Source organism: Micromys minutus, assembly GCF_963924665.1.
Source record: "Micromys minutus genome assembly, chromosome: X".
NCBI lineage: Eukaryota > Metazoa > Chordata > Mammalia > Rodentia > Muridae > Micromys > Micromys minutus.
The window spans coordinates 6971360-6993656 of record NC_137970.1 but is presented as its reverse complement, the minus strand read 5'-3'; the positions used below and the strand labels follow the sequence as shown (position 1 = coordinate 6993656).

Below are 22297 nucleotides of genomic sequence, written 5' to 3'. Positions count from 1 at the left end.
CACACCTCTGATCCAGCACTTTGGAAGCAAAGGCAGCCCAATTTGGCCTATATGGTGTTTGAGACCAACCTAGTCTATACGGATAGTTCTAGGCCAGTCAGGGCTAGCTACATAGTGATATCCTGTCTTTAAAAACAAACAAACAAAAATAACTTCATGCCACAAAAACAGCGTGGACCAATACACATGATAATTTGCTTGGGTTAGCCATTCCACAATGTGTGCATATTTCAAAAACATGTACATCCTAAATGTACAGTAATCCCTTAGTATCTTCTCGGAATTTGTTCAAGAAATACACAAGGATGATAGAGTCTATTACATAAATAATGTATGCATCAAACGGAACTCATCTCTGAACAATCTATGATGCCTAGTGCAAGGTAATACTATATGATTAGTTGCCAAAGGAGATTGTTCAGAGAATGACACCAAACAAAAAGGTCAATTCACACTCACCAGAGATGTACCCCATCCCAAACATCTTGGATTGCAAATTGGTTGAATCCATATCTATTGATCCTGCTGAGACAAAGGGCCAACTGTGCACATTTTTATTTGTCAACTTAAAAAAAAAAAACTATTACACACAATGGCAATATGTCTAAAAGCCAAAAATGAAAACAACCTCAATCGACATATTAAAGATGCTATTTTCTCACATCATATATAACTTGAAATTGAATGTCTCCCCAATGTCACTTGACTTACCTGCTTATCAAAAGCAACCCAGGATGGTGCATCGGCTCCATCTCCTTTGGGAAACACGCTGTGTTTAGGCTTTATCTTTTGTCCAGGTAGCAGATCTCCACCTATTCCAGGCTTATCCTCACTCACCAGCATCCTGACATTGTTGCAAAAGCCCCAATGTTGAGACTTATGGAACTTCTCCTTTCCTATCTGAGAGTACAAAAGACAGTAATAGTAAATAAAAAATGGCCAAAGTTACTTTTTTATTTTTCTTAGAGTAAAGATTTTTCTAACATATAGATTTATTTTTCTCATCACAAAAATGTATGTGAAGTGTCAAGTAACTGAGGGCAGTCTCTACCCATAAAGTTGTGCCACAATTTAAATTCAGTTTATTTTGATTAATTTAAAACTTTGAAAAGCATAAAGAATAAAGTTAATATCCCATGCTATTTGCAATATTTCAGAATGATTGCTGTAAGAGAAGATTAAGAACACTGGTTTGCTAATTGGACTACTTTACTTATTTGCAAAGAATGCAAAACAAAAAAATACTTAATTATTTAAGAGAAGAAAACCACTGCTTTTCACAGAAACCTAATTAAAAATTACATTTACCGAAATAGAAAACAAAATCTTGTCCTCATCAACATTAATATAAGTAAAAATTCTTTACAGCTGACATTCTCTTAATTGTGAAACCTTGCCTCCCACAAGTTTTTAGTGATGTGGACAAAAAGAATGTATGAGTAATACCAAAAGTTGATTAAGATGAATCAGGGGTTAGAGGATCAGGTAAATCAGGCAGAGAAGAGATAGGTAGATATTCCAAGCAAGACAATGAGAAGTACATTTCTGAGTGTGAGGACCAATAGATAGGAATAGATGAGGAAGTCTAGTAAAAACAAGCCAAGTTCAAATTTGAAAGGAATAGAATATTCAAGAAGGTCCAAAATGTGGAAAGCCATATACTAAAATACCTTGATAGTCTCTTTCAGTAAGCTGACAGAATAGTCAATGAAGCAGAACATATTCTTAGTAATATACTATAAAGATTAAGTCATAGCCTTCCATCCCCTAAAGAGCTTTCCTAATGGTTCATACATGTTTGCATGGATCCTGGTTTCCATAGTGCGAATGCCCTTGCCATTGTGGGAAGGCTTCACTTGTTGACTTGCTCCCCATAACTTCACAAAGTGTCCACATGGGTCCTCCCTTTCAGTCCAATCATTTTCTCGGTTTGTAAGGCACCTTGAGGCCCATCCAGAGTCATGACCCAGGTCAGGTTCTACATAAAGCACACTTTCCTCAAGAGTCAAGTAATGCCCTATTACATTGTCATCCTTCCTATAAATATTATGTGAGCACCTCTTGGTGCTGAGTTATGTAGACTCCAGAGATAGGGCTTTGGGAAAATCTCAGCTGTCATTGACTAGAAGCCAGTAATACCATTAGATTTAGTAATAGCTTCTTAGATATGACACCAAATTGATTTAAGGAGGGGGGCAGGAGGGGAGGACAGTGTAAGGAGGAATTAGATGGGGAGTCAGCAATCGAGATGTAAAGTGAATTAATAAATTAATTAATTAAAATATCATTTGTATAAAATCCTCAAAGAATAATAATATATTATTAAAATTATTTTAAAATTTAAAAAATCCCTGCATACAAACATTGAGGCCCTATTTCCAAGTATGATGGCAGAGACTTCCATTCTATCTTCTTCCTTTCTATGAAGGGAGAATAAAGTCTCCGTTTGATAGCATAATGCTGACTCAATTTTGGGTTTCTGACATATTTCTCTAACTACAACAAAAAGCAAGCTTTAGACTCATAGCTTCCAATGTAAAGACACCATTTTGATATATTTATATTTTTTTACTATGACCTTCAACATTTATAAAGTGGACCTAGTTTCCACTTTAAAATTTTTAGTTTTACTGGGATTCAATTGACACAGAGTTATTGATTATATAATGGACTTGTTGGCTGGTAGATGTTTTATTTTTAATCCTAAGGTGACTTGTATGATGGCAAAGTTTAGCAATCCCTGACTCTCTGAGGCTAATGCCACAGAAATAAGTTGAAGAAACTGGGAGAAGATGGGCATGGTAAGTAACATGTGTAATCCTAGCATTTGTGAGACTGCAGTTTGAGATCAGCATGAGCTACCTGACAACTTTGAGATCAACCTAAGCTACAGAGTGAGACCATATCATAATAAAGAACCCAAGAGGAGGACAGAAAATTGGGTCAAGAAAACAGTGAACTTAGCATCAATGTTGCACATGTTGGCATAACAACGGTGCTAGGAGATAGAGAATGAGGATGCTGAATAGACATTGCACAGAAGATGGTAAAAACCCACACTACCAAAGGACCAAAGTGACTGCAATTAGTTAGCAGTTTGCACACACAGACCCTAACTGCCTCTCCTTGAATTATGGGTTCATTTGTGTCTCTGGTATAGGAGCTAACAGCTTTCACTCCTCTGTGGATTCCTCTGTAGAAACACCTAAAGATACTCAAGTGTTAGACATCACAGACAGGCAAAGCCTCCTATGATCAAAAATCTTCCTTCTTTCAGTCTTCACACTCTCCCACCTGCCACCTTCAAGTATCCCAAATGGCAATCTGCCCTTACCAATAGTGCTTTCTCCCACCATTCACTCCTGTATTTCAGATTTCCATGCTACCTCATCTCCCTGATTGGCTTTACCTTGCCAGAAACCACATAAATCTAGCTTTACATGTGCCAATGGAGCACTAACTGAGGTGGAGGTCATAAATAGGGGCTGGTGATATGACATGGGAGTGTGGAGGTAAATGTGCTTGCCATCAAACCTTAGAAGTTGTGTTCAATCCATAAGACTCCTGTTCTCTGACCTCCAGACATGTGCCATAGCATACATATTACACCCCACCTCTTCATAAATAAATAGAAAGCTATGAGTTCCACTAAAGGGACTTCAGAAGCTATGAGCCAAAATAAACATGCTTCCCCCACCAACCCCGAACATTATGCATAAGCAAATAACTACAAAAGAACTATATTGGGTATATGGTAATGGTCCAGGCAAGAAATGATAGTGGACCAAAACAGATGCCTGAAAGTAAAGACAATGAAAATGTACATCATAAAAGGTTGGTTTGTGGCTAGGTTAGATAAGGGGCATAGAAATAGGGGCATATGGTCAATAACTACAAATATTTTGGCCTGAGAAAATGTACATGTGGAGCTTTACATACTGGGATATAAAATAAAGCCCAAAAGCTACACATGTGATCCAATTTTTGATAAAAGCATGTAGAAATGTTGATTATCAGGTGATGGTGTGAGTCTGAAGTCTAAAAGAGAGTTTAAAGCTAGCTATAAAAATGTGACACATAACAGCTGATGTCTAATATTTAGGCAATCTAACACTGGATTGAATGATTATGCAGTAAAAAAAATCCAAGACAGAAATTTAAAGATATAAATATCCCCATGCTATGATTCAGGAAGATGGTATAGAATTAGTAAAAAGAAAAAAAAGAAAAAAAAAAAAAAACCTGTCTGCAAGACAGGAAGAAAACAGGAAGGTTTAGTGTCATGGAAACTGGAAATGAAGCATTTGAAGGAGGGCATGATTAACTGGATGATTAACTGGGTTAAATGCCAGTGATAACCCAAGTGAAAATGAGCCTTGAGACTTCACCCTAAATTTGTCAACAAAGACATAGTCATAATCTTGTTGAGAATGCTTTTGGCAGAGTCACAAGAACAAAATATCCCGTGAGCCACATGTTTTTGTTTTGTCTCTTTAAAATTATTCTAGGTAAGATATTGCAAATCAAAACTTTTGAGTTGCTATTATTTCAAATTTCCTTAAAAATAACCCAAGCCCATAAGAATGTAAGAAATAAATAAAAGACTGTCAAAACACCATTTCTTTAAAAAAAAAAATCTCTTCTTGAAGTTTTTCCTGGCTAATAGTAGCAGAATATTCTGTTTCTGCATAGATTTTCTACAGATATCATGAAGTTCACCCTATTTTTAAACCATTTTACATTCTTATCTACTGACTCTTACTGGTATTTTCAAGGCCAAAAATAGTATCTAGAACACAGATCATAAGGATATTTCCCCTTGAAAGCAGCAATGGTATTGTAACAGGACAAGACAGTGCTGTGGTTCCTCCATCTGGTATTTTTGCTGAGGCCATTTCAAGTTTAACTAGAATTTGATCTCCTTGATGGGAAATCCCATGAAAACTACCCAATTCTATTCTAGGAACCAAAGGTCAGGATATCCTAACTTATCTAAACTTCTGTTAAACTGCCTGTTTATGTGGAATCCCTCCAGCTAACTTCTTGTCACTGCTTCTGTGAAACTGCTTGCTTCAAACTCCATAGTTCTATGAAAGCCCCTGAAGCTGCCTTTTAAAACCCTGTATTCTGATATTCTAGATACTTGGAGTCACATCTAGGTTCTGGAACAATTGGGTGTGGTCCCAGATGACTGGAATAAAGAGTTTCAAATGACAATAAACAGTGTCAGACTCTTCATCTCTGCTGGCCTATCAGTAAAAAGAGAAAAAAAAAATATTGCATAAGATTTCTACTGGATCCATCCACTCAAAAAATGATCCACAGTTTAGTGTCCATAATTCTAGCTATCCATTTGTTTACTTAGCAGATTATATAATAGTCATCTATGGATGTCCTTATTTTTGATACTAGACTACTTAATTTCTAAAATTTAAGATGACAAAGCTTGGCACAGATTCAACAAAAATCTGTCAATAGAATGTAAGTTGTGGCTTATTTTTAGATGAAGATGGTTGGATGTTGTCATGTGTTCTCTCCTTATACACATTCAAAAGTATGTATACACTTAAAAGTGACATAGACCACTTTAAATTGAATATAAACATTTGAAATTCTGAGAAACAGAGCAAAACCAGGGTCTAAAGGCATAAACTTAGCAATATAAAAAATAGAACAGAAAACAAGCTTTCGATGCCATTGCCATTCAAGTTTGGCCATGTATTATGCACCATGACACCCAATAGCACATTCTCTTCTCTAGAGGCTCTTCTCTTTAGCATCTCTAAATTTAGAACAGGAAAACCTTCTTTGTAGGACCATGTTTACACTGAGAGAGTGTCTGGGATTGTGGCTGTCTAATAGCACTGATTTTGTTTTTAAAAAGAACTAATTAGACTTTGAATTAAAAATGATAATAGAAATAATGTTTGAAAGGTAAATAAATAAAATAACCAATACAAATTTTAAAATGAGAATAATAGGAGTTAAAGAGATAACTCAGTGGTTCAGAGCACTGGCTGCTCTTACAGAAAATCAGGTTTTGATTCCCAGTACCCACATGGCAGCTCACAACCATCTGTAACCCCAGTTCAGTTTTGAAGCCCTCTTCTGGTCTCCTTAGGCATATGGATGCACAAAAATGTAGGCAAAAACTCTCACACACATGAATAAGTGATTTTTAATTAAAATAATAATAATAATGATAATTATAATAATAATAGTAATAAAGAACCAGTTCCTAGGCTTAAAATTACTCAGTGTTAATTTTCTTCTCTTCCCCAATATAGTTTTTGAAAGTTTTCTACTTTGGTTTTTTGACACACAGTATATAATCTAGACTGACCTGAACTTGAGATCCTGCCTCAGGCTTTCAAGTGCTAGTATTACAAGTATGTCCAATGACATCCAGTTATTAAAAAATTTATAAGTAATAGAATGAATATTTTCTATCACTTTAGTTTCCTACACTGGATTAAATTTATGGATTCATCCCTAGTTTTAGTATATTACTAATTAGAATATGTTTTCATCAACATATTTGAGCTTTCTAATTTTCATTCCTTGACTGAAAATCACTTTTAACAGAGTTTTCCCGAGTTCCATGAACATGGGAACAGAGCTTGTCTTATTTTTCATTTACTGTGTAGCAAGGGTGTGAGAACAAAAGTTAAATGCTGAAGGCTATTTGTGTTTTCCATTCTGCTAAACAAGTTTGGATGTGCTTGATCTCATGTAAGCAGGAGGTATGTGGACTGACAGGAAAACTCCAGCTTGTAAACTGACTACATCTTGAGCCTGCTTGTCCCCAGTTTGAACTCTAGTTAATAGAAATACCAGGGAAAAATATGGCCTGGGCCTGAGCAAATCAGTGAATAGAGGGAAGGTGCCTAAAATTCCACAGATTATAGATAAATTGCTCAAGAAGGCTGAAGGAAAAGATGGCTCAAGAATCAGACTCAATTCTTTAAACATTCGGCATATATGAGAAGACAGTTCTTAGAGAATCCCTTCTATACTATCTAGTTACAGAAATGTGGGAACTGAAGAAAACCAGATAATACTCAGTATTTCAGGGGCTAGATGTAGCTCAGTGATATAGCACTTGACGGACAATCACTAGGGCCTTATTCAATGCCTAGGATTCACTGCTGCAAAAAACAACAAGCATGAGAGCAAGCACCTCTACTCAGTAAGCCATCTTGCTGTCCTAACAACATGGTTTTTTTAAGACTACTTTTTATAGTTTGAAGATAGTCTTCCTGTGTCTCTAGACTGGTCTAGCTCTTTCTGGGCTTGGTGTAATAAATACTGGAAACTGAGACAATGAATGACAGCATCTAACTAATTTCTGATATAGAATTATCTAAAGATTATTAGTCTTAGGTATAACTATCTGATCATATTCTAGACTAGTTTCCTTCTATTCCAAGAGAACTGTGGGTTTTCCCTCCTGCCTTAATATCAGATTTGTTTTAGAAATTTTCATTTTCTTTTTTTCTCTTATACTTTTATAGAGAAGTCATTCAGAAACTATTGTAAATTGCCCAGAGAAACAACACACTATCAAATGTTAGGATTCAGGACATAAGCGCATGAAAGCTACTGTTACTTGTTAATAAACTCAAAATCACTAGAGAAGCAAGCCCAAATGTGAAAATAAAAAAGGCATGTCAAAAAAAAAAAAAAATCCTCCAACATTCTTCAGCAAATTTCCCTCTCTTTGCAAATCTAACTTAGAAAAATGTTCATGGGAGTATTAGCTATCAATTCAATACAACAATAAAACTCTTTTATATAGTTAATAATGTATTTCAATAGGAAAGTAAAAAATAAATTTAAGGCAAGATCTAGAGAAATGTGTAGCATCTTGTCCTGATGTTTTTTCCTCTCTAAATAATTCAACTCAAGGCATTAGCTAATAAAGAGAATAGTTCAAGGGCTTTCTCCTAAAGTCAGTTAAAAATAAAAAGTTCACTGTAGTTGATTAGTTAGTGTCTCCACATCTAAATTCCTTCTCCATGACAATCTCCATTTAAATACCCCCTCCCCAAGTGTCAACAATGCGCTTGTTTCCTTAGCCTTGTTTTCAGAAGATTCTAGAATGAGTTTTTGTTCTCTTGAGTCAAGGCGAATGCTCCACCACTGAAGTACATGCCCAGACATTTTTTAACAGAGTAAGAGGGGAACAAAGGCTGCTCAAACCTTTGGGAGTGGGTGGAAGCTTTCAATGTACACCATTGTCTTAGGGTTTTACTGCTGTGAACCAACACTAAAACCAAGGCAACCCTTATAAAGATGACATTTAATTGGGGCTGGCTTACAGTAAGTTTAGCCCATTATCATCAAGGTGGGAGTATGGCAGTGTCCAGGCAGACATGGGGCTAGAGAAGCTGAGAGTTCTACCTCTTGTTCTGAAGGAAGCTATCAGAAGACTGTCTTCCAGACAGCTAGGAAGAGACTATTAAATCCCTCACCCACAGTGACACACTTACTCCAACAAGGCTATACCCTAATAGTGCCCTCTCTGGGACAAGCATATACAAACCATCATTGACCAATGTCATGGTGCTGGGGATGCTTCAATTGCATAAGGAGAAATTCCAGGTGCTACTGGATGTGACTTTATGAGGGGAGAGGAAGTTTAGCCTGTCTACTGAGCTACATGACCTCCTGGGGATCAAAAATTAGGGGCACAGGGCTATGTGCATGGGAATAGGAAGGCTCTGGGCAGGGAGGAATGATCCTGTGGGCAATCTCAGGATGAAACTTGTGGGGATTAAACAGGCCTTGACCCAACTCTTGCTCTAGGTTGTCTCCCCCATTCCTTGTCCCATTTGGCCAAGCCCCACAAACCTCCCTCAACATACCACAGACACACTGCTTTGAGTTACAACTTGCATAGTAATATCTGGATGCTGCCCTGGCCACTTTGGCTAACCTCAACTTCTGAAGAGCCATTGTTCTGGTTGTTTTTGTCAACTTGATACAAGCTAGAGTCACCTGAAAAGAGGAAACTCAATTAAGAAAATGACTCTTATCAAAATGCCTGTGGGCAGCAAATATGTGGGCCATTTTGTTGATTAATAATTGGTAGAAAAGAACCCAGCCCACCAGGGGGTGGTACCACCTGTGTAGTATAAGAAAGAAAGCTAAGCAAGTCATGGTGTCAGGTTCCTGCACCAACTTCCCTTCATGAAGAATATAAGCTGCAAGATAAAATAAACTGTTTCCTTCCCAAGTTGCCTGTGATCATAGTGTTTACCACAGCAACAAAAAAAAGTACAACTAAAACGGCTATATAAGCTTATTTAGGCAACACCGGCAAATTACTTTCCCTTTATATTTACTACTGTCCAAATAAGGCTAATTTTGTTCCCTAGCAGCAGTGGATGACAATAATGAGATGATCATTCTGGACCTGATCCTCTCAAGCTCTGTTTGCCACTATCTAGTTCTTAACCATGGTCGCTGAAGGTAGAGGGACAATGGACAATCAGTTATTCAGGATGAGCCTTGTATAAGAAAAGTACCAAGAGGTAACCCAAAGAGCAACTGATCACAGTTTCTGTGTCAGCTCAGAACTACTACCTCAACACAGGTGAACAAACCCAATTTAAGCAGAGTCCGCATGCCAGCTCCAAACTCTTGCTCCAAAGAAGCCAAAAGAGGGAATGATGAGAAGGGCAAGAAAAGATTTAAATCAAAATGGCTATTTGCGGAACGATCTAGTTTGCTTTCTGTTGCTGTCACAAAACAACCTGGGTGAAGGGAAGTCATTTACTGGAGGAAAAAAGGCTATTTGACTTATAATTACAGTCCATCACTGCCCAAAATCACAAGTATAAATTTGAGACAGCTGGGTACTGGGTACACATGGGTCCTTGCACTCACCAAGAAGCACTAAGGAAACCAGAAATGTTACTGGAGTGTCTCCTAATAGTAAAGATAACATCAAATACCTGCATTCCATCCAGAAGGCTGAGAGCAGAGGTTGTTAAGGATATGGTGTCCTTTACTATACAGGAAGACCTCATGCAAATTCCTGAGAATGATTATCCCAGACTCTTTCCTCCTTAGACCATTACCCATCCTTAGAGGAGATGAGACAAGTACTTTATGGCCTGCTGATGTCTACGCTATGAGTCAGAGACCACACTAGATTCTAGGCCTTTAAGCTATAGAACCCACTCTCATAGTCACATGCACTTTGTAAAATAGTTTTTATGTAGTAACATCTTAAGCTTTATTGTGCAGACTCATTGGACTGATTATTGCCTGGAAACCTTTTCCCAAATGGCACTGTGTTTTAAACATACCGACAATGAACCAACTACCTGGGACTAGACTCCCAGAAGTCTGATCCAAGTTGAAAAAGTCAATATGCACTGGGTTTTCACTCTTATCTCTTTGAGGAGTTTGCTTCCGTTCCTGGATACCTGCAGGGACACCACCAGCTGGTCGGTCACATTAAATCCATGGCTAAGGGCACAGACATTAATGTACCTATGCCAATACATCCTAGATGACAAGGCTTTGCAGTATAGTACAAAATGCAGTATGATGTTGCATGTTTGATATGCAAATTAAAATGTATGCAAAGGGGCTCTGTACTGGCTGGTTTTTTGTCAACTTGACACAAGCTGGAGGTATCACGGAGAAAGAAGCCCCAGTTGAGGAAATGACTCCATGAGACTCAGCTGTAAGGCATTTTCTCAACTAGTGATCAAGGGGGGAGGGCCCAGCCCATTGTGGGTGGTGCCATCCCTGGGCTGGCAGACCTGGGTTCTATAAGAAAGCAGGCTGAGCAAGCTATGGGAAGAAAGCCAGTAAGTGACATCCCTCCATGACCTCTGCATCAGCTCCTGCTTCCTGACCTGCCTGAGTTCCAGTCCTGACTTCCTTTGGTGATGAACAGTGATAGAAGTATAAGCTGAACAAACCCTTTCCTCCCCAACTTGCTTCTTGGTCATGATGTTTGTGCAGGAATAGAAACCCTGACTAAGACAGGCTCTAATTTCTGTTGTCCAAATTAACATTTAGAAATATCATCAGAATATTATGTAATTTTCAAAATATAAAGAGCAGCTTCAAGAGTTGGCCCAGACCAGGCATGGTAGCACACGGGCCAGCTTGGACAACATAGTAAGTTTAAGGTAAGCCTGGATGGGGCACATAGAATCTGTCTCAAAATAAACAATAACAAGAAGAAAAGGAGAGGTGGCTCAGTCCAAAACGATAACATTTCAGTAGCTACTGGAAGCAGTGTGGCACAATTCTATATATCAAAAGCATCCAGTGCAAGTATCAGGACCTGAGTTCAAATCTAGAGTACCCAAGTTCAAAGCTGGGTGCAGTAGTGTGTGTCTGTATTTCCATTGCTGGGAAGACATGAAACAAAAGAATCCCTGGGTGTTGCTGACCAACCACTCTAGCCCAAGGAATAAACTTCAGGTTCAGTGAGAGACCCTAAAAAACATGGGAGAGTTTTTGAGGATGATATTCAATGTTAACCTCTGGCTTTAATACAACATGTGCATGCACACTCGGATGTATGCACAGATAAGCACACACACACAAAAACATGTACACTCATAGTGACAAAATAACTCTAAGAAATTAAGAAATATATCCAGTGTTATGGCATAATAGACACCAATTGTTTTGTTTTCCCAGCAATGTCCTGTTACCAACTCCATCAAATAACTATAATCTACTTACTTGCCTTCTCTTACAGTATTAAGCATTGAGATAATCAACTTATAAGATCAAAAAGCTTACAGTTTTAGAGGTTTCAGTCTGTGGGTGGTTGGCTCCATTAGGTTAGAGCATGTGAGGATGCCAAACATCATGGCATGGAGCATGGGAAGAAAAACTGTTCACCTTGTGGTAGCCAGGAAGCAAGAAGATAAAGGGGGCAAGGATTCCAATATCCATTTTGGTGTTATGCCTCCAGTGACTTAACTGATCCCTTTAATATCCTGTCACCTTTGTACCATGGTCTGGGTACAAAGCCTTTTTAACATATGTACCTTTGGAGGGCATTTATCCAAACCATTATAATAGCTTTATTATGTATCATAAAGTATCATCAAATTAACAAACTCAAAATGAGCAATTCAGGGTGGTTTGATAAAAATAGGAGCTATGTGTCATCATGAGAGTCTAATTTTAGAACACTTTCATCATCCTCACAGGAAATCTCAGTAGCAGCCAGTCTTCATTATACCTCTTGCCCTACGAAGCCTAAGGTAAACTCATTCCTCCTATATATCAGGCCACTCATATCTTACACAAACAGGACCATATACATATATGTGTGTGTGTGTGTGTGTGTGTGTGTGTGTGTGTGTGTGTGTGTAATACAGGGTCTTTTCTACATTGTTCTTTAATGGTTCAGCTATGCTGTAACACATATGAATAATACTGTTCTTTTTGGCTAAATAGTGTTCTAGCACCAAGCACGATAGCACATGTCTCTAATCCTAACAAAAAGATTGCACGTTTGAAGTCAGCCTGGCCTACAAATTAAGTATTAAGACAACTTGAGCTACACTGAGATGCTATCTCTAAAATCCAAGAGGAAATTAAAAAATATTTGATTTTGTGTAGAAACCACATTTTCATTTTCTACCAATCAGTTGAAAGTCATAGGTCATTTCTATTTTGAGTCATTACAAAGGATGAAAATATTGCTTCTGTGTGTTGTTTAGCATGTACAATGGCTGAAGGCCAATCCTAGGTAATAATGATGACGATGACAACAACAACAACAACAATAATAATAAAATGTATAAAAGTACGAACAGTTCTCTCAAACACTTTATATGCATCTTTTTCCCTTGGACAGACATTTAGGAGTGCTGTATTGTACAGTAATTCTATATAATCATTTCAGACTGCTCTCTACAACACTAGCAGCTGCATTTCATAACCCCACCAGTGATTTCTCTATGTCCTTACCAATCTTTTTTTTTCTGCAGTCACCTTATAGGTCTAAAGTGTTACCTTGTTGGAGTTTTAATAATTTTCATGCCTTTAATAAATATGGCTATCGATCATCTTTTCACATGCATATTTGCTATTTCTATATTCTCCTCGAAGGGATGTTTATTCTAACTACTTCCCCATTTTAATTAGATTAATGTTGTAGTTGCTGTTATAAAAATTGTTTATATATTCCAATTCTAAATCCACTATCAGATATATATGGCTTGTAAATATTTTCCTCATATTATGTGCTAGCTTCCTTTTGAAGTAGAACTTTGGTGATGTGTTATACCATTATTCGTAACAGCAAAGACTGGAAATAGTAAATGGATAGGCTGAACAAATTAGTGTTAAGTGCACACAATAGGGTAACTCTATCACTGTAAAAAACAATGAGGCCTAACTCTATATCCTATTAAGTTTCAAAATATGCCATTAAAATGAAATTAAAAAGATTAAAGAGAATAAGTAGAATAGGTTACTATCTATTTAACGAAGAGAAAGACAGCAAATACTCGTAAGAAATTGTTGTTTTAAAAATGGACTGGAGGGAGACAGTACCAAAAAGAAGAAAAGAGAGAGAATTGAGAAACCGACATATGATGTGGGGAAAGAAAAAGAAATCATTTTTAGAGTTATTCCTAAAGAGAATCGGGGAACAAAATTGTAAGGTTATGGCTAAAAGGTAGCTCTTTTTCATTTTGTAAATTTGATTTTGAAACCATGAAATGTTTTTACATTATATGAAAATACAACAATAAAAATAAGAATCAAAAGTACAACAAAACTAATGAAGCTAATTGGGTATGGAGCTGGTTATGAAACTCTACTCACTGCAGTTATGTAAGTAAACTGAACATGAGTGACTGAGCATTTGCTTGGTACAAGTGATGTACTGGGTTTAAGCCACAACATTGCCAAATACTGCATGCCTCAACACTCTCCCTAGCAATTTGGAAATACATTTCTAGTGAGAAGTTCTTTATAACAGAGATGGCTACACAGAACTCTTTTAAAAAACTTAGTTAATAATCAATAATGTTATTATTGGGGCTGCAGAGATATCTTAGCAGTTATGAGGATGCAGTTCAACTTCTAACACCCACATGGCAGCTCACATCTACTTATACCTCCAGCTCCAGGGAATCTAAAATTCTCACCTAGATAAACATGCAGGCAGAACACTAATGCACATAAAATACAAAGAAAGAAATCACCTTAATAATCTTATTGTTATTGTTCAGAAATTCTATGGGTGTGTTCTCATGGTGAGACATAGCAAGTAACTAACTGTTGGCCATGTAAGTAAACTGTAAATATAAAATCAGAGAAGTTTTAAAAAGTCTAAGATCCTTAAGTTGCATTTGAAAGATTAGTTTGAATGCATCTGTATCCTCTTCTTTAAAATACATGTATATTTCTAACTTTGTTTTAAGAGCAATAGAATTCAAGCTACCGACTGGGAGACAATATTAGCAGCCCACACAGCAACAACAGTTGTCCATTAAAAACAACAACAACAAAAAAAAACATCTCAAAAGTAAAGTAACAATCAAATTAAAACAAGTAAAAGACACTAATGGATATTTTTCAAAGGACAGTAACAGTCTATCAACATCCCAGCCATTAGGGAAATTAAGATTAAAATGAGATATACTGCATGTCTATTAAAATGGCTAAAATCCAAAATATTGACAACACCAAATGTTCTGCATAATGCAAATTCATTGCTCCTGCCAATGCAAAACAGGCCATGAAACATAGGCTTCTTAAAAGTACTAAAAAAATTGTGGCAGGAGGATCATGAGTTCAAGGTCATCCTTGGCTAAATGTGAGTTCCAACTAAGGCCAGACTGAGATATATGAGACCCTGTCTCATGATAGGGGGTCAGGTTCTTATCAAGTTAAACCATATGGCCTGGTTGTGGATTTGTGTAAAAGTCAAGTGTGCCCACTACACAGAAAAAGTGACAATTTTGGTATTTTTAGAAGGTTCTCTCTGTAGTCCTGGCTGTCCTCAGATTCACTATGGAGAGCACCCTGGCCTCAAACTCCCTCAGTAGACAAGGCTGGCTTCAAACTCAGAGATCCACCTGCTTCTGCCTCTTTGCTTCTCTGCCTCTCTCTGCCTCTCTCTGCCTTTGTCTCTGCTTCAGTGCAGGGATTAAAGATGAGTAAAAAATGACTGTTCAAGCTGACTAGGAAGTCAGGTAAATGCATATTAAAACCACAAAAGTGGGATTGAGTGGACTGGAGAGATGGGTCAGGGGTTAAGAGTGCTTGCTGCTCTCCAGAGGACTCCAGTTTGGTTTTCAGAACCCTCAACAATTCACAATTCCCTTGTAACTCCAGCTCCAGAGTGTCTGATGCTCTCTTCTGCCTTCTATGGACACATGAACACGTGTGCCAAACACACATGTAAGTAAGTTTTAAAAATTAAAAATAAATCTTTAAGACTGCAAATTGCAGTACACCCACTGGCCAAAATATGTAAAATTTAAAAGCCTAAACAGTATAGACCTTTAGAAACAAAACCACATAAGTAAAAAAAATGCTGCTGGCAATAAGACTTATGACTTTGCAGGGCTCACTAAAGCTCTCCATATCCGTGCCATGCAATCAAGCAATTGCTTCGAAAGAAATGAGCAGGAGAGTCATAGCAAGAGCATTTGTAAAAGCCCCAAAGAAGCTATCAAGAATAAACTCAGCAGAGGGATTTTTATATATGACATATTCAAACAATGGAACATGACCCACATGGGTAAATCTCACAAATGCAAGGCTGAACCCAAAAGGTCACAAAACAAAAAGCACAAGATATTTCCACATATAAAAGGTTCCAAAGAAGCCAAATCTAACAAGAATGACAAAAGTGAAAATAGTGGTTCCAGTTGGAAAATGGTGTATGGGTTGAAAGGGTGGAGAAGGGGACATAAGGTTCCACATAAAATACAAGCTGCTCAGTTAAATTTTAATCTGAAGCAACAAGTAATATTTGAGTAATAATAGGTCCTGGGTAATATTCAAGACAATAATATTCAGAATATTTATTTTTAACTGCTACTAATGGTATGCACAGTCAAGGGGGCTGCTTTTAGAGTGGTGGTAGTACTCTGTTTCTTCATGTTTGTTTTGTGATCATCCGCTGCATATTTTTTCTGCACATGTGTTATTCTTCCCAATAAAAAGTTTTATAAAAAGCAAAGTACACTCAGTACTGTGCTGCTGATTTTAAAATATCTCATCCAAACACTCTTTTTCCCTTCCTACCCTTAATCACTGCATGTGAGACACTTCTGCAGGCAGTGGGCATCAGTAATCAGAAGCGTAGCTGAGCCAAAAGCTGTAGGCTCTGCTTACATTTTTTTTTATTAAAATTACTTTTGCACAGCATGCTTCTTTATTTCTGGAATCTTTCTTCATGCCCTCCTTCTTGAAGTCTTTCTTATTTGGCTGATTTAATCTTCCCAAAGAGCAACGCTATGCTTCAGAGGCTCGCCTCTAACTTACATCAGCCAAGAAACAAAAAGCCATTATTCAAAGTTGGACAAACCAGCCGATGTAAGGGGTTAAACATCAACCTCAAACAGAACATCTACAACAATATTGGCCCTTTAGGTCCAGCAACTCAGATACAAACACTGTTCAGAATCTGTAGTTCAGTGCACTGTTCTGCAACTTTGAGCTGAGGCTTACTTACATTCACCTTGAGTGGCTCCACATGAAGTTCTTTTCATCGATTTATATTACCTTCTCCTAAAGCCACTAGCAAACCCAAGCAAAAGACAGTAACCCCTGGCAAACAAAAGCTTGACAAGTTTTCCTCCTGTTAGGTATGTGGCTACTTATTGGTGAGTTCTTGGATGTTCTAGGTGATTGTGGTGTTTCGGGTTTGGGCTTTCATCTTGTACTCCAGGCTCAGGTGACCATGTCCATGGTATGGCACTAAATTTTATACGCTAATAGAAGGCTCCCCTATCTGCCATGGTTCCTTTTGGGTTTCTTCTATTTAGTAGCAAACTTTGTTTTTGCAGTGTACTAAAGATAATAATTAGATCCATAGGTTATAGAGACCTGATGCCTGAAACAAAACTAGCATCACCAGGAAGACCTCAGTTTCCTCAGCTGTAAATTGGAACAAAAAGATAAAATTCAAACAGCTGTTGGGAATAACCAAGGCAATTAAAGCACAGCCCCCACATACATTAAACACTTGGTGCTTACTTTTATTAATCACTGTCACCAGTTACTTTGGTTGGCCCTGCTACCTGTATTTAGATGTCATGCAGGACATTCACATGCACTTTGCGGGAAAGGGACGAGGGAGCATGAAGTTTTAGATGTACTCAGCACACAGGAGCCACCTCGTAGGTAGGATATAGGGAGATGAACACTCCCAGATCCTCCTGTCTGAACCCCAGGATCTGGCCAGGACCTCGGGCTTCCTGCCTACTCACATTGCGGTTAAAGCTGTTGCCAGGCAGAAGCGGCAGAGCCATGGCTGTCACAGTCGGATGAGGATCAAAGGTCTGATCAGAGAGAGATGGATAGTGAATGCCCTCGACGGCCGCTTGTTTGACCCCTGCGTTACCTGGAGACCGGAGGTAGCGTCATAGAGGGAGGAGGGGCTAAGATAGGCGGGGTAGAGTAGGGGTCTTAGGGCGGAGCCAAGGCCTGGGAGGGGGATGAGGCTAGACAGAGTGGAGGTGGGGGCAGGGCCGAACCAGCAAGGCCCCTCCCTCCACTCCACCCCCTCCTAATCTTCTTTCCCTGCCCGCCCACCAGCTGAAGCAGCTTTGTTTTGACCCCACTGGCCTTCAGCACACACAGAGTGAGTGCTCTGTTTTCACTTACGCTGTTTTCTGTTTTCACTCCTTTTTCCTAGAGCTCATATCCCTAAGGCTCAAGAAATCTTGACGCAGCATTGTTTTGCCATTTTGTTATTAAATGAAGTTAAAATGTCCAGAAACATACAGAAACCTGACGCTTGTGAGCTTACAGCATTTACACCAGCCTCTATTTTTTTTTTTTAATTCAGACATTTGAAATGAATCTAAAACCCCTCACCCCCTACAGGGAAACCCATTGCAAAGGTAAACATGGCCTTCAGTTCTTCTTCTGATCCTTTCATAAATGGCCTAAGTGTGGAAAATCTAAGGTCTAATCAGCAGTGGCAAGGAGCAGGGTCAGGCAGCATAAAATAAAACTTAACAGAGCACCATGAGTCCTGCCTGTAATCCTAGCACCCAGGAAGCACAAATAAGAGGCCTGCCTTCCAAGCCTACCTGGGCATCACTGGGAGATTATCAAAAACAACAACAAATCAAGACTGCTCCACCAGGCACCCAGATGCCTAGAAAGAAAACCTACAGCTAACTGCCCCATGTCCCTGCTGGCTGGACACCTTAGTATATTTAACACTCCCTCTGCTACTCCCTTTGTTGAAACCCCTACCCCAATTACAGCTTGCCTTACTCCCTTCCTTAGAAGTAGAGGTGGGACAACTGATCCTGCTTACAGGGCCTCCCTTTGTGAGATTCAAACCTCAGTTGTTACTCTCTGCTCCAGGGAGCTGCCTTCCCTTCCCCTGCAGACCATCAAACTCCTTAGCCAGGCCTAGAGCCCTTGTCAAAGGAACACTTGTCATCTGTAGTGGCTACTGCATTGACTCTCCCTCCTCTGTTTCAGCTTCAAGAAACCCCTAGCTGTTGTCACCAGGCTCTTCTGGGGTATTGTAAATAACTCTGTCTTCTAGTAACACGCCTTCCCAAGCTTCATCGAGGAAACCCCTTCTTGTTCCAGGACTTGGTTTAGTGTGAAAGGGAGGTACGGAAGGTTTTGTTATTGCTGGGGAATGAATGCTCCCTCAGCTCCATCCATACCCCTCCTCCATCTGCATTAAGCATAATATACACTACTTGGGTCTTCCTCCTCCAACATGGCAGTCATATATTTACTTGAATTTCTGTTAAATGCCTGAACATTTTCCAAAGACAGAGATTGTCCATCTTTATTTTTTGTGTTTATAGAGTGCGCATCTTGACTTGCCTCCCACATACTACTTTTGCCATGGGCATTCTCCCCAAGCAGAATAACCCAAGCATGTCCCGCCTGCTCTTTTTACCTATGGTTTTTATTTTTGAGATCTTTACATCTTAACACATGTGAATAATAGTTCTAGTGTGCATCTAATGTACATGGTGCAATTAAAGCATAAATCTGCTGTCATCTATTGTTGACAATTACTGTCTTCATATATTTTACTAATTGTTAACAATAATGCAGTGAACGACAGAAACCTCTTCTTTTGTTTGCTTTAAGGGTGTTTGGAGAGTCTCACCACATAGCTTAGGCTGGACTCAAACTGGGAAACATTTAGTTCTCCTAACTGCCCCTAGCTCCTCAGTGTTGGGATTATAGATGTATGTCACCAAGCCCAGGTTTTCCTTAATGCTTTTGAAAATCCTTTTCTTTATTACTTTCTAAAGTGAACTAATTTAAAAATACTAGGTGTGGTAGTTTAAATATGCTTGGCCCAGGGAGTGGCACTTTTAGGAGGTGTGACCTTGTTGGAGGAAGTGTGTCACTGTGGGGGTGGGCTTTGAGAGACTTTCATCCTAGCTGCCTGGAAGTCGGTCTTCTCCTAGCAAGCAACCTTTAGATAAAAATGTAGACCTCTCAGCTCCTCCTGTGCCATGCCTGCCTGGGTGCTCCATCTGATATCCTAGGCCTAGTCCTGGGAGCTTCTAGCCTTTGTACAATCTAATCTAGCACTAGAATGTTTCTCAGCCTCTGAAACTTACTACTGAATAAGCTCACACTCTAGTTCCTTCTGAACTCTGGCTCGTTCAACTCTGCTGTTCTAACTCAAACTCCTGTCCAAGCCCACTGATTCAATTTGTTTTTACCCTGTTTCTCACTGAATTGCTCTGCTTGGTCTCAGACTAACTCTGGCAATCTGTTCTAATCTTCTGGCTCCTTCTCATTCTCTCACTCATTCTGTTTTCATCCGTGTCTAGCTTCTTTTCTCCCTGTAACCGGTCTCTTTAAAGGTGTCCCGGTTTAAAAAAAAAAAAAAAAAAAAACTGCCCATCCTCCCTCCCTCCTTCCCTCCCTCCCTCTCTTTCTGCTTGCTCCTAGGCAGCCTCTCTTAGTCTGTTCTAATGAGAGTTGGTCATATCTTATCTCTGACTCATTCTGTCAAATCTTTTTCTTATTTGTCACATTGTCTTCCTCTCAACTAGAAGTCACATTTGAATATGGCTCCTTCCTTCTACCAACTAACTTTACCTACATTGTGTGAGATTAAGTGTATGTACTAGGGAAATGTCCGAATTCCAGCCAGATCTCACTTTAATCCCAGTCACATAACATAGAAAACCCTAGAAGGTCTTTGGATGTGATTCCTTGCCAAATTTTATGTTGCTGGATTAAAATTATTCTACACAGCTTTAGGACATCTAAATGTCCTAATGTGATGGGTAGCTTTGTAGCAGATAAATGCCTCTGCTTAATATACAGAGGGCCCTGAGTTTCTTCCCAGACACATGAGGTTAAAAAGCACCTAATTTAGATTTGTGTGAAATCTAAACCTACTATAGGGTTCACTATTTCTTCTCAGCAATTTTCCTTTAGAATGAATGCTTATAGTCAAAATACCAAGCTAAAATAATTCTTGGTTGTGTCTGTCTATGTTTAGGATACTTACATTATTCATTTGTAAGACAGTTTGGTTTATTTATCTATTGATATTCCATATTATTAATTTTTGTCTTTTTATACACACAGACATACACACTGTATCTATCCTATTTTAATCTGCTAATTTGGCAAATGATTTATGTATTCTTATTACTTTCATCAGTTTGGCCTACTTTCTGTTCTAAAACTTCATTACTTTTCTGCTTCCATACTTTCTTCCTTATGGCTTATTTTGGCACACTTTCTTTTCTGACTTTCAAAGTTAACACAATTCATGCACTTTATTTATACTTACTGATATAAGTGTTTAACACTACATATTTTCTAGTGATCTCCAAAAGTATCTAATAGTCTCTGATATTTACTGCTTTCATTACATGCTTTGCTTTGTGGTTTGTTGTAGTTGTTTTAACCCAATGGTTGTTTGATAGATTTTCAATTTCTAGTTAGAAGGCATATATGGAGTTTAAATTTTGTTTTTATGCTAGCTTGATAGCTGTGCTAAGAGGGAGGTTTGGAATCTTTCAAATGGTATAGAACATATGGATGCTTTCTTTGTGATCTAATATTTATACAGTTATAGGGGCAATCCCTGGTTGTCAACTTAACTATATCTGGAATGAACCACAGTCCAGAATTGAAAGGCTTACCTGTGATCCTGATCTTGAGGCTGGGAGACACAAGTTTCTGACCTGGATCTTGGCATGGAGATCTTGAGGCATAGTGGCTGTGAATCTTAGGACAGTAAGGCAAGAAGATCTCAGAGTTCAAGGTCATCTGGGACAAAACAAGTCCCAGATTCAGGTGTGGTAGTACACACCTTTCATCTGGGACATACCTTCTGTTGGAGACCTCCATAAGAACATTGGAAGGAGAAAGGTTCTATCTCTCTTTGCCTGCTTGCTTTGTGGGACTGAGCAATTGCTAGATCCTAGGAATTCCACTCACAGCTGCTGCTGACCATCGTTGGGGAGTTGGACTACTGACTGTTAGTCACCAACAAATTCCCTTACTATATAGAGACTACCCATACGATCTGTGACTCTAGAGAACCCTGACTAATACAACAGTTGAAAAGGAAGGCCTCTCTTGTGCTCTAATGTTTAATGTGGACCACTGTTGTATGTAGCTATCATGTTACTTGATGTTTCTGTATCATTACTGTGTCTGACACTTGATCTACTTTATACTGAAAGATTTCTACTAGCCTGAGTTTCCATCTGTATTTCCTTGAACCCTTAGCTTTTAAAAGATGGTTAGGGAGAGGGATGTGTGCAGCACTGCTACAACTCTTGCATGAGGATGTGAGTTTCACCCCCAGAAAAAGTCAATGATTGGTTATTTGGTGGCATAGATTTTTACAACTATTACATTACATTGTAAAATGGTTTTTATAATTCACCAGTTAAGAATACATAATTCTATTACAGAAGACTGAAACCTTACTTCACTCTACCCAAGTTCATCCCAGTAGCTAACAACTGCCTCTAACCCCAGCTCCAATTGAAATTATTTATTCATTTTAAAAAGGGATAGTTATATGGCTATTCTCTACTTTCTCCTAATAATATAATAATATGAAATATTTCCTTGTTTTTATGGTATAAGG

The 22297-nt window shown here is 38.5% G+C and overlaps 1 protein-coding gene across 1 annotated transcript in view; it reads right to left on the bottom strand.

Moving 5' to 3' along the window:
- The window catches only part of EFHC2 (EF-hand domain containing 2), a gene marked incomplete at both ends in the record, with an annotated part of 180032 nt that extends 162546 nt beyond the window's left edge, over window positions 1–17486 (bottom strand). The window contains 2 exons of the mRNA XM_080910521.1: window positions 712–900; window positions 17445–17486. Coding sequence (XP_080766647.1) covers window positions 712–900; window positions 17445–17486 — 231 coding nt within the window. The remainder of the gene's footprint in view (window positions 1–711; window positions 901–17444) is intronic.
- Between the last annotated feature and the right edge of the window lie 4811 nt (window positions 17487–22297).